Source organism: Salvelinus namaycush, chromosome 2 (genome assembly GCF_016432855.1).
Source record: "Salvelinus namaycush isolate Seneca chromosome 2, SaNama_1.0, whole genome shotgun sequence".
Classification (NCBI taxonomy): domain Eukaryota; kingdom Metazoa; phylum Chordata; class Actinopteri; order Salmoniformes; family Salmonidae; genus Salvelinus; species Salvelinus namaycush.
This window is the reverse complement of record NC_052308.1, coordinates 9,387,436-9,400,481: the sequence shown is the minus strand read 5'-3', so window position 1 is coordinate 9,400,481 and position 13,046 is coordinate 9,387,436. Positions and strand designations below refer to the sequence as shown.

The following is a 13,046-nucleotide window of genomic DNA, read 5'->3' as shown; positions in this document are numbered from 1 at the left end:
GCAGACTGTTGGGCTGTCCCGTGAAGAGATCCCGCCATGCGTGAATACAAGCTAGTGGTGCTAGGCTCGGGAGGCGTGGGCAAGTCCGCTCTGGTGAGTATTTTACTCTGGCCCCGACCACTCTGTTCCTGCTACTGTTGCCGCGATACGACGATACCAGATTTTCCTTGGTAAAAAAGAAAGCATAAAGCAGACTAAACTCTCTGGTCCTTTGAAAACCCACTGTGTGCTATAGCTAAACAGATGTGAGTCTGGGTGACAGCATAAAGCTGTCTGCTTAGTGCTCAGTCCAGCTGTCCGTCTTTTATCTGTGTACCAACTAGCACAACTAGCTCCCGAGTGGCGCAGAGGTCTAAGGCACTGCATCTCAGTGCAAGAGGTGTCACTACAGTCCTTGGTTCGAATCCAGGCTGTACCACATCCGGCCGTGATTGGGAGTCCCATAGGGCGGCGCACAATTGGCCCAGCGTCGCCCGGGTTTGGCCGGGGTCAGGCCGTCATTGTAAATAAGAATTTGTTCTTCACTGACTTGCCTGGTTAAATAAAGGGTTAAACAAGCCAGGGTAATTCAAATCTAGGCCTGAAGGTCCACAGCATCATGATTGTATATTCCTGCGTTAATGATGGGTTGTGATTTGTTGATCTGACTTGTTGTGTCCTCTCTTACAGACAGTCCAGTTTGTGCAGGGAATCTTTGTGGAAAAGTACGACCCAACAATAGAAGACTCCTACAGAAAGGTATGTGTCCCGTAAGGGAGGAAGGGCCAGGAATAAGCTGATTGCTAGCAGCTGGTCTGTGCGTCAAAAACATGTTGTGTTGTGCTTTCTCTTCCTCTGTACCTCCTCTAATATTCTGTTTTCTCCTCTGTACCTCCTCTAATATTGTGTTTTCTCCTCTGTACCTCCTCTAATATTGTGTTTTCTCTTCCTCTGTACCTCCTCTAATATTGTGTTTTCTTCTCCTCTGTACCTCCTCTAATATTGTGTTTTCTTCTCCTCTGTACCTCCTCTAATATTGTGTTTTCTTCTCCTCTGTACCTCCTCTAATATTGTGTTTTCTTCTCCTCTGTACCTCCTCTAATATTGTGTTTTCTTCTCCTCTGTACCTCCTCTAATATTGTGTTTTCTCCTCTGTACCTCCTCTAATATTGTGTTTTCTTCTACTCTGCAGCAAGTGGAGGTAGATGGACAGCAGTGCATGCTTGAAATCCTCGACACAGCCGGCACAGTAAGTGAATGTTTCTCAGTCTGTTTTTATTAATAATTTCTCAGCACTACCAAGACTAGATAAAATGATCAGCAGCTGCTAAATGAATTTATAGAAAGGGATCACTTATGGTGAAATGAAGAGGCTAAATGAAGAAGGATAGAGACGTGTTGAACTATATTGACAGAGCGGAGCTTATGGTGTGTCTGTCCGTCCTACAGGAGCAGTTCACTGCCATGAGAGATCTGTACATGAAGAACGGTCAGGGCTTTGCCCTGGTGTACTCCATCACAGCACAGTCCACGTTCAATGACCTGCAGGACCTGAGGGAACAGATCTTGAGAGTCAAGGACACCGAAGATGTGAGTATCTTCAGGAGATGATGTAGCATATCACCCAGTGTCCCCCTTGGTTTATAACTAGGACCCAGCTTTATTCCTAATCAGGCCACATGATCAGTAAAAACTCCTGTCGCTAGTTAAAACCAACCAGTATAGTTGCCACAGCACGATATAACATTTTCCCATGAACTAGTCTTTGCGGTGTAATCACAACTGAGCTCATACAGCAAGAATGAGAAAAGGAAATATAATACAATTATTATTGCAACCCCTCCACATTAACCACAGTCCCATGTCTTGGTATTCCTTGTGTTTGGAGTAGCATAGTGAGAGAACTGGCCTCAACAGATACTCTCTCAGGAGGAGGATGCCCTTTTTTGGTGATCTGTAGAATCCCTTTCCTCTCTAGCTCTCTTTTCCTCTCGCTTTCCTGTTCCCCCTCTCTCTCTCTCTCTCTCTCTCTCTCTCTCTGGGGGCGGGACTAAACTTTCTTTGTGTGCCAATAGGGCCCCTGGACTTTGTTGTGATTGACTCTTTTCATCGCCTTTTGCTCTTTGTTCCCAACTGGCTTGCTGTTCCGTGGGGTCTGGCCCGAGGCTTTGTTTCCCCCTGGCTTGCTGTTCCGTGGGGTCTGGCCCGAGGCTTTGTTCCCCCCTGGCTTGCTGTTCTGTGTGGTCTGGCCCGAGGCTTTGTTCCCCCCTGGCTTGCTGTTCCGTGGGGTCTGGCCCGAGGCTTTGTTTCCCCCTGGCTTGCTGTTCCGTGGGGTCTGGCCCGAGGCTTTGTTCCCCCCTGGCTTGCTGTTCTGTGTGGTCTGGCCCGAGGCTTTGTTCCCAACTGGCTTGCTGTTCCGTGGGGTCTGGCCCGAGGCTTTGTTCCCCCCTGGCTTGCTGTTCCGTGGGGTCTGGCCCGAGGCTTTGTTCCCAACTGGCTTGCTGTTCCGTGTGGTCTGGCCCGAGGCTTTGTTCCCCCCTGGCTTGCTGTTCCGTGGGGTCTGGCCCGAGGCTTTGTTCCCAACTGGCTTGCTGTTCCGTGGGGTCTGGTCCGAGGCTTTGTTCCCAACTGGCTTGCTGTTCCGTGTGGTCTGGCCCGAGGCTTTGTTCCCCCCTGGCTTGCTGTTCCGTGGGGTCTGCCCCGAGGCTTTGTTCCCAACTGGCTTGCTGTTCCGTGGGGTCTGGCCCGAGGCTTTGTTCCCAACTGGCTTGCTGTTCTGTGGGGTCTGGCCCGAGGCTTTGTTCCCAACTGGCTTGCTGTTCCGTGGGGTCTGTCCCGAGGCTTTGTTCCCAACTGGCTTGCTGTTCCGTGGGGTCTGGCCCGAGGCTTTGTTCCCCCCTGGCTTGCTGTTCTGTGTGGTCTGGCCCGAGGCTTTGTTCCCCCCTGGCTTGCTGTTCCGTGGGGTCTGGCCCGAGGCTTTGTTCCCCCCTGGCTTGCTGTTCCGTGGGGTCTGGCCCGAGGCTTTGTTCCCCCCTGGCTTGCTGTTCCGTGGGGTCTGGCCCGAGGCTTTGTTCCCCCCTGGCTTGCTGTTCTGTGTGGTCTGGCCCGAGGCTTTGTTCCCCCCTGGCTTGCTGTTCCGTGGGGTCTGGCCCGAGGCTTTGTTCCCCCCTGGCTTGCTGTTCCATGGGGTCTGGCCCGAGGCTTTGTTCCCAACTGGCTTGCTGTTCTGTGTGGTCTGGCCTTGGGGGTGTGGTTCGATGTGGCAGTTACTGATGTTTGTCCCCCATGAGACCATAGGAACAAAGCCAGTATCACTTCCTCAAACTAGTCAGAATGAATCCAACATAACTAAAGTAATTTGTAATAAATTGACGTTTTTGACAAGGTTTTGTTCACACAAATTTACATCTACCTAAGGTGTTTAGTGCAATATTTATCAAGTAAAAAAACAAATTCCAATCCGCTGGGCAGGGCCCGGTTTCTCTAAAACGTCTTAAGACTAAGTTCATCGCTAGAATCTCCGAGATCGTTTTGGGAAACAGCATTATTAAAGAGCCACTGAACACGCCGATTGGCACGTCTGTTTTTCTGTTGCTCATTAGGGAAAAAATGATTTCAGTCTTGGTGTGTTTGCTGATCGATTCCCATTTGGATTGTCCTCCATATGACACTGTAGACGCGGAAGCCTAATTCACTTCCTCAAAATCCCCAGAATGAATCTAAGAATACTCAAGAAATCTGTAATTTTGACAAGGAAGTTTACTGTTTTAGTTGTGCAATTTCATATCTGAGGTGTTTGGTGCTGTGTTTCTCAAGTAAAAAAATGGCCGACATGTTGTCTTATGTAAACAGTCGGAGCTGCTGGACAGGTCTGTCTCACTGTCTATGCTACTGAATTGAGAGCTCTCACAGCAGCTGTTCGCCCCATGTTAGTGGACAAATGGACATTGTCAAATCAAAATCCAAACTTCATTTACCCGTTGTGACGCATGGATGTTCCAAACTCCGTTTTAGATGAGTCTGGCTTTATGACCAATTGTCCTATTTACATTTTGTAGTCAACATTTACACAAATAGCTGTTTCTGACTTGTATCGATGCCACATAGGGATTTGTGTTTTTAAAGGCAGTCGCTCTTTAACGTTGCACTTGAAAACGCTCGTAATCTAACACCTGCTTCAGACCACTCGTAGAACGTTCTACGAGACGCATGTGGCAGGGTCTACTGGAAATGACGGACTACAAAAAGAAATCCAACCACGTCACGGACACCGACGTCACGCTTCCAGACAAACTAAACACCTTCTTTGCCCGCTTTGAGGATAATACTGTGCCACTGTTGTGGCCCACTAACAAGGATCCCCCCCCTCCTTCTCCATGGCTGACAGGAGTAAAACATTTTAAACGTGTTAACACTCGCAAGGCTGCTGGCCCAGATGGCATCCCTAGCCGTGTCCTCAAAGACGACCTGACGCAATTGCCATCACACTGCCCTATCCCATCTGGACAAGAGGAATACCTATGTAAGAATGCTGTTCATTGTCTACAGCTCAGCATTCAACACCATAGTACCCTCCAAGCTCATCATCAAGCTGGAGGCCCTGGGCCTCAACCCTGCCCTGTGCAATTGGGTCTTGGACTTCCTGACGGGCCGCTCTCAGGTGGTGAAGGTAGAAAACATCTTCACTTCGCTGACCCTCAACACTGGGGCCCCACAAGGGTGCATGCTCAGCCCCCTCCTGTACTCCTTGTTCACCTATGACTGCGTGGCCATGCACGCCTCCAACTCAATCATCAAGTTTGTAGACGACACAACAGTGGTAGGCTTGATTACCAACAACGACGAGACAGCCGACAGGGAGGAGGTGAGGACATTTGGAGTGTGGTGTCAGAAAATAACCTCTCACTCAACGTCAACAAAACAAAGGAGATGATCGTGGATTTCAGGAAACAGCAGAGGGAGCACCCCCCTATCCACATCGAAGGGACAGCAGTGGAGAAAGTTTTAAGTTCCTCGTTTACACATCACAGACAAACTAAAATGGTCCACTAACACAGACAGTGTGGTGAAAAAGGCGCAAAAGCACCTCTTCAACCTCAGGAGGCTGAAGAAATGTTGCTTGTCACCCAAAACCCTGACAAACATTTACAGATGCACAATCGAGAGCATCCTGTCGGGCTGTATCACAGCCTGGTAGGGCAACTGCACCGCCCTCAACCGCAAGGCTCTCCAGAGGGTGGTGTGGTCTGCACAACGCATCACCGGGGGCAAACTACCTGCCCTCCATGACACCTACAGCACCTGATGTCACAGGAAGGCCAAAAAGATCATCAAGGACATCAACCACCCGAGCCACTGCCTGTTCACACCGCTACCATCCAGAAGGCGAGGTCAGTACAGGTGCATCAAAGCTGGGACAGAGACTGAAAAACAGCTTCTATCTCAAGACCATCAGACAGCAATCACTAACTCAGAGAGGCTGCTGCCTACATTGAGCCAATCACTGGCCACTTTAATAAATGGATAACTAGTCACTTTATACAATGCACTCTAAATAATGCCTCTTTAATAATGTTTACATAACTTACATTACTCATATCACATGTACAGTTGAAGTCGGAAGTTTGTGAAAAACTCAGTTCCTGACATTTAATCCTAGTAAAAATTCGCTGTCTTAGGTCAGTTAGCATCACCACTTTATTTTAAGAATGTGAAATGTCAGAATAATAGTAGAGAGAATGATTTATTTCAGCTTTTATTTCTTTCATCAAGTTCCCAGTGGGTCAGAAGTTTACACACACTCAATTAGTATTTGGTAGCATTGCCTTTAAATTGTTTAACTTGGGGCAAACGTTTCGGGTAGCCTTCCACAAGCTTCACACAATAAGCTGGGTGAATTTTGGCCCATTCCTCCTGACAGTGCTGGTGTAACTGAGTCAGGTTTGTAAGCCTCCTTGCTAGCACTCGCTTTTTCAGTTCTGCCCACACATTTTCTATAGGATTGAGGTCAGGGCTTTGTGATGGCCACTCCAATACCTTGACTTTGTTGTCCTTAAGCCATTTTGCCACAACTTTGTAAGTATGCTTGGGGTCATTGTCCATTTGGAAGACCCATTGCGACCGAGCTTTAACTTCCTGACTGATGTTTTGAGCTGTTGCTTCCTACCTCATGATGCCATCTATTTTGTGAAGTGCACCAGTCCCTCCTGCAGCAAATCACCCCCACAACATGATGCTGCCAACCCCGTGCTTCACGGTTGGGATGGTGTTCTTCGGCTTGCAAGCCTCCCCATTTTTCCTCCAAAGATAACAATGGTCATTATGGCCAAACAGTTCTATTTTTGTTTCATTAGACCAGAGGACATTTCTCCAAAAAGTACAATCTTTGTCCCCATGTGCAGTTGCAAACTGTAGTCTGGCTTTTTTTATGGTGGATTTGGAGCAGTGACTTCTTCCTTGCTGAGCGGCCTTTCAGGTTATGTCGATATAGGACTCGTTTTACTGTGGATATATATACTTTTGTACCTGTTTCCTCCAGCATCTTCACAAGCTCCTTTGCTGCTCTTCTGGGATTGATTTGCACTTTCCGCACCAAAGTACGTTCATCTCTAGGAGCCAGAATGCGTCTCCTTCCTGAGCGGTATGACGGCTGCATGGTCCCATGGTGTCTATACTTGCATACTAATGTTTGTACAGATGAACGTGGTACCTTCAGGCGTTTGGAAATTGCTCCCAAGGATGAACCAGACTTGTGGAGGTCTACAATTGATTTTCTGAGGTCTTGGCTGATTTTCTTTTGATTTTCCCATGATGTCAAGCAAAGAGGCACTGGGTTTGAAGGTAGGCCTTGAAATACGTCCACAGGTACCCCCTGTGGACGTATTTCAAATTATGTCAATTAGCCTATCAGAAGCTTCTAAAGCCATGACATCATTTTCTGTAATTTTCCAAGCTGTTTAAAGGCACAGTCAACTTAGTGTATGTAAACTTCTGACCCACTGGAAGTGTAATACAGTGAAATAATCTGTCTGTAAACAATTGTTGGAAAAGTTACTTGTGTCATGCACAAAGTAGATGTCCTAACCAACTTGCCTAAACTATAGTTTGTTAACAAGAAATTTGTGTAGTGGTTGAAAAACGAGTTTCAATGACTCCAACCTAAGTATGTAAACTTCCGACTGTAACTACTGTATTTTATACCATCTGTTGCACCTTGCCTATGCTGCTCGGCCATCGCTCATCCATATACTTATATATTATCATTCACCCTTTTAGATGTGTGTGTATTAGATAGTTGTTGGGGACTTGTTAGATATTACTGTACTGTCGGAACTAGAAGCACAAGCATTTCGCTACACTCGCATTAACATCTGCTAACCATGTGACCAATACAATTTGATTTGAGAAGTGTCATTAGATGCTTTGTTTTTGCCCTCCTGCATCACTTTATACACAGGAGTTCTCTGCTAAACATGGAATCATTGTTTATCCATCTCTATAACCTCCTATAACTTCAGAACGAAGTTGACTATTGGACAGTCTGAGATATGTCTCTTTCTTTGCAACTCTGCCTAGAAGGCCAGCATCCCGGAGTCTCCTCTTCACTGTTGACGTTGAGACGGGTTTTTTGCGGGTACTATTTAATGAAGCTGCCAGTTGAGGAATTGTGAGGCGTCTGTTTCTCAAACTAGACACTCTAATGTACTTGTCCTCTTGCTCAGTTGTGCATCGGGGCCTCCCACTCTTTCTATTCTGGTTAGAGCAGTTTGCGTTGTTCTGTGAAGGGAGTAGTACACAGCATTGTACAGGATCTTCAGTTTCTTGGCAATTTCTCACATGGAATAGCCTTCATTTCTCAGAACAAGAATAGACTGTGTTTCAGAAGAAAGGTCTTTGTTTCTGGACGTTTTGAGCACGTAATCTAACCCACAAATGCTGATGCTCCAGATACTCAACTAGCCTAAAGGAGGCCAGTTATATTGCTTCTTTAATTAGCACAACAGTTTTCAACTGTGCTAACATAATTGCAAAAATGTTTTCTAATGATCAATTAGCCTTTTTAAAATGATGAACTTGGATTAGCTAACACAACATGCCATTGGTACACAGGAGTGATGGTTGCTGAAAGTGGGCCTGATAATGAGCCGTTTCTAGCTACAATAGTCATTTACAACATTAACAATGTCTACACTGTATTTCTGGTCAATTTGATGTCATTTTAATAGACACATTTGATTCTTTCAAAAACAAGAATCTGTAAGTGACCCCAAACCTTTGAACGGTATTGTAGGTATTCACAACTGAGTCACTCAATACTTTGTAGAAGCACTTTGCATTTTGACAGTGATTACAGCTGTTTTTCTGGGTAAGTCTCTAAGACTTTTCCACGCCTGGATTTTGCAACATTTGCCCATTATTCTTTTGAAAATTCTTAAAGTTCTGTCAAATTTGTTGTTGATCATTGCCAGACAAATACAGCAAGACCTGAAAATAGTTAAGTCAAAACTGTAACTCGGCCTCTCAGGAACATTCACTGTCTTTTTGGTAAGCAATTCGTGTAGATTTGGCCTTGTGTTGCAAGTTATTGTCCTGCTGAAAGGTGAATTAATCTGTGTCTGATGAAAAGCAAATGGAACCATGTTTTGCTCTAGAATTTTGCCTGTGCTTAGCAGCATTCGGTTTTATTTTTTATCCTGAAAAACTCCCCAGTCATTAATGATTACAAGCATACACATAACGTGATGCAGCCACCACTTTGCTTCAAAACATAGAGCGTGGTACTCAGTAATGTGTTATATTGGATTTGCCCCAAACAACACTTTGTATTCTGGACAAAAAGTGAATTGCTTAGCCACATTTTTAGCAGTATTACTTTAGTGCCTTGTTGCAAACTGGATGTGTGTTTTGGAATATTTTGTACAGGCTTCCTGCTTTTCAATCTGTCAATTAGGTTAGTATTTTGGAGTAACTACAATGTTGATCCATCTTCAGTTTTCTCCTATCACAGTCATTAAACTCTAACTGTTTTAAAGTCACCTGTGCGGTTTCCTTCCTCTCCGGCAACTGACTTAGGGAGGACACCTGTATCTCTGTAGTGACTGGGTGTATTGATACACCATCCAAAGTTTAATTAATAACTTCACCATGCTCAAAGGGATATTCAATGTCTGCTTTTTTTATTTACCCATCTACCAATAGGTGCCATTCTTTGTGAGGCATTGGAAAAACTTCCCTGGTCTTTGTGGTTGAATCTGTATTTGAAATTCACTGCTCGACTGAGGAACCTTACAGATGTGTGGAGTAGAAGAGAAGGTAGTCATTTAAAAAATAATGTTAAACACTATTGCACACAGTGAGTCCATACAACTTATTATGTTACTTGTTAAGCACATTTCTACTCCTGAACTTATTTAGGCGTGCCATAATAAAGGGGTTGACTACTTATTTACTCAAGACATTTCAGCTTTTCATTTTTAATTAATTTGTAAAAATTGAAAAACATTGTTCCGTGTTGACATTAATGAGTATTGTGTGTAGTTCCAGTGACAAAAACATCTCTAATACATTTTTAAATTCCGTCTGTAACAAAACAAAATGTGGAAAAAGTCAAGGGGTGTGAATACTTTCTTAAGGCACTGTATACAAAGATGCTTCAAATGAAACCCGATACGACAGCATTAAAATATGAATAGTTTACAGTATGCTATAGGCCCATTTTATTCTAATTGAAATACATTTCATGTTCAATAAATTCTATTTCGCTACTGTCTAATTTGTCATGTGTGCAATGACGTGCCAAATTGGTGATGTCTTGCATTTTTGTTGGGTAAGCTTTAGAATAAGCTGCCTCAATATTTGCAGCCATATTGGTGGTAATATATCCATCGTCAGTATTGTGAAATAATTCTAAAGTTAAGGTAAGATTTGAATTGAGAAAGCTGATCTGAGAGAAGTGCTTTCTTTTCCCCCCCGATCCTATCAGTATCGACACGTGCTCCAACAACGCACTTAGCGACAGTTCTCTGTGAGCTTTTGGGAAAAGCACATTACATCTTCGGCCGTTGTAGGAAAGATGCATCGTTAAAACCTTTGCAAGCCTAAATTCCATCGGAAAAATGGGTCCAAGTCTGTTTCACTGTCTGTGTGTTCTGTGGCAGTATTGGATAGAGTTGTGTATCCTGTGTTAGTGGGAAAGTGAGCATTGTTGAAATCAAAACCCAACCCTCAAGTAATTCTCACTTACAAACCTCTGTTTTGGACGAGACTGACTTTATGACAAATTCTCCTATTTACACTTTAGTCAATTTGCCTTTTTTCGGGGGGGGAAACCGCAATAAATGTTTCTGACTAATATCAATGCCGATCAGATCAGTTTATTGCTTTCAGTTGCATTTAAAGCTTTTTTTAGACTGTTTAATCTTTCATTGCCACTTGCAGGAATGCATGACCAACGGAAATGCTTTCTGTTTTTTTTCCCTCTCTCTCGAGTCGATGGATTCTTGGTTGAGTTAGTGAGTCAATTTGCCTTTTTTCGGGGGGGGAAACCGCAATAAATGTTTCTGACTAATATCAATGCCGATCAGATCAGTTTATTGCTTTCAGTTGCATTTAAAGCTTTTTTTAGACTGTTTAATCTTTCATTGCCACTTGCAGGAATGCATGACCAACGGAAATGCTTTCTGTTTTTTTTCCCTCTCTCTCGAGTCGATGGATTCTTGGTTGAGTTAGTGAGTCCAGTACTGCTCCAAGTGCTTGATGAGAATGCCACACACCATTTACTACCACAGGGTTGGAGAATGTGGAGACACTGAGGGCTCATGGTCTAGCCAGACTCGATTACAGACACTTTGTCCACAGAGAAGACACAAGCTACAAAACAGAGAACACAGCAACGCTCTGAAATAGGTGCTAGATGTCCCACTATAATAAGCTTTGAGGAGTCTTGGTAGGATTTGTTAAAGGCTAAATGTGATACAATGTAACCATACGATTTATCAAAATGCAATTGCAAGTGTTTTAATCAGTAGATAATTGACCAGTGCAAACCTGGCCACTACAATGAACCTGGACACCACAGGCCATTTCCTAACATTTAAACCAGTCTCATAAGGTGGTGACTGATGTGATTGGACCAGTGAAGGCACTTCTCTCATTTGTATTTCCTTTGTTCACAAAACTTACTTATGCAAGAGATCTTGTGACTCCTGCTGTCTAAGCCCTCGTCTGTTCAGCTGGAGTAGTAGGCTAATGCCTGACTTGTGATTTCTCCATGTGTGAGTCTTGGACACGGGCAGCTTAACGTGCATGTCTCCATGCTGCTGACTGGGGACATTCTACAGCTACATTCCTCCCTCTGGCATTTGCTAGCCTGGAAATGCGTACCTTCGGTTCCACTCGGACTCTAGGGAAACCATCGCTCAACAGCCCAGTCTGAGAGTTTGTTTGGATTTGAAACTTCAGCACTACCTCTATGGGGCTGGTCCAAACATCTGCTTCCTGTCGTCTGGCCTACAGCCCTGTGAGAGAGGGCACTTTATACCACCCTGAGTAGGGTGAAGCTGCCCCCAAATGCTGTTCTTGCATTCCTGCAACAACTGCTCTAATGCTTAAAGTTAGGATCTGGGAAGGAAAAACTGAACCTAGACATGCTTATATATATATATATATATATATATATATATAGCAACTTCTACGTAGAGCTGCTCTTTCTAGTGGAGGTGTGAAGGTCTAAATAAAATTGGGATTCTTAATGTTAAGAAAAACCCCTAACCAATTATAATTATATTCTTTACGTAGATGCAGAAAGTAAACAGTGGGTCAGTTTCCGAAACAACTAAGAGTGTTAAAGTACGAGGCTCAACTTCTCCACTGTTTTGGTGCCCTGGCTACCACGCTGTGAACAGCATGAAGCGAACCCGTACACATGCGCAGATCCTGGGTGACAGCCAAGTGTTGCATCTCCCTCAGTATCCTAGACTGTTCATTGATGACAGCCCCAGCTTTACTGAAGTTGCGAGACATTCCAAGCCAAGGAATTGCGAGGTACAGCCTTTGATTGCTGATAGAACCGTGCACTAGGCCTTTCTGTCTGCCTGCCTGCCTGGTGGCCGAACTGCCTATATTGTCCCCCTCTCTGTTCCTCGCTAGCTCGCTATGAAAGATGCAAGTGTTTAGTTGCCGTACTTCAAAGAACATAATCAGTCTCATCCATTCCAAAAATACTGAATATTAGGAGTCATCTTGACACACAAATGGGAGTCGACACCGGGAGTCGACGTGCAAGGAGTCGAGGAATCCATTATTTTGGAATTGACTCTCCACTACTACATCGTCCATTAGCAGTTGGAAAAATGTCAGAGAAAGGCAAGCGACAGCAGTGAAGTCCTGTATGGCAACACTTTGAGAAGTTAAATGAGAAGGAAATGGCAACTTTGCGAGGTGAAAATGAGGGACAGTAGTGGTAGTACAGGTGCAATGCTTAACCATCTGAACGAGATGCACCGTGAGACCCAAACCGTTATATACATACACACACACACACACACACAGCCTGCCATGGTATCATTCTATGCAGCAGCTGGAGCATGGAATTAAATGTAAACACAGAGAAGCAGGCAGGAAGCTGATTTCTATCCTGCGGCGTTGTCATAGTTTCCGCTTTTACCTACCTCCCTAGACAGCCAGAACAAACGGTCAGGATGTGTCTGAAAGAGACTCTCACAGACACACACATCCATGTGTTTTTCATCTGGTCCCAGTGAAATGCTTCAGTAACATTTTGATGTTATCCCCTGTTCTCTTCTCTCTCTGTGTCTCTGTCTCATCCCTGTTCTCTCCTCTCCCAGGTGCCTATGATCCTGGTGGGTAATAAGTGTGATCTGGAGGATGAGAGGGTGGTGGGCAAGGAGCAGGGTCAGAACCTGGCCAGACAGTGGAACCACTGTGCCTTTTTAGAGTCCTCCGCAAAGTCAAAGATCAACGTCCTCGACGTGAGTACTTATAATCAAACTGCTGACCAATGATTCAAATGATGATGCTAAAGGACTGGATTTATACGGCTAGATTGG

At 44.6% G+C, this 13,046-nt stretch overlaps 1 protein-coding gene across 5 annotated transcripts in view; it reads left to right on the top strand.

Moving 5' to 3' along the window:
- The window catches only part of LOC120058606 (ras-related protein Rap-1A-like), a 41,324-nt gene that overhangs the window by 6,746 nt on the left and 21,532 nt on the right, over window positions 1-13,046 (top strand). For all 5 annotated transcript variants that reach the window (XR_005478052.1, XM_039007392.1, XM_039007376.1 and 2 more), the window contains exons 2-6: window positions 5-93; window positions 670-738; window positions 1,172-1,228; window positions 1,429-1,569; window positions 12,825-12,968. Coding sequence is in view for 4 of the 5 variants with exons in the window: in XM_039007392.1 (XP_038863320.1) it covers window positions 37-93; window positions 670-738; window positions 1,172-1,228; window positions 1,429-1,569; window positions 12,825-12,968 (468 nt within the window). In the remaining variant the exon portion in view is untranslated. The remainder of the gene's footprint in view (window positions 1-4; window positions 94-669; window positions 739-1,171; window positions 1,229-1,428; window positions 1,570-12,824; window positions 12,969-13,046) is intronic.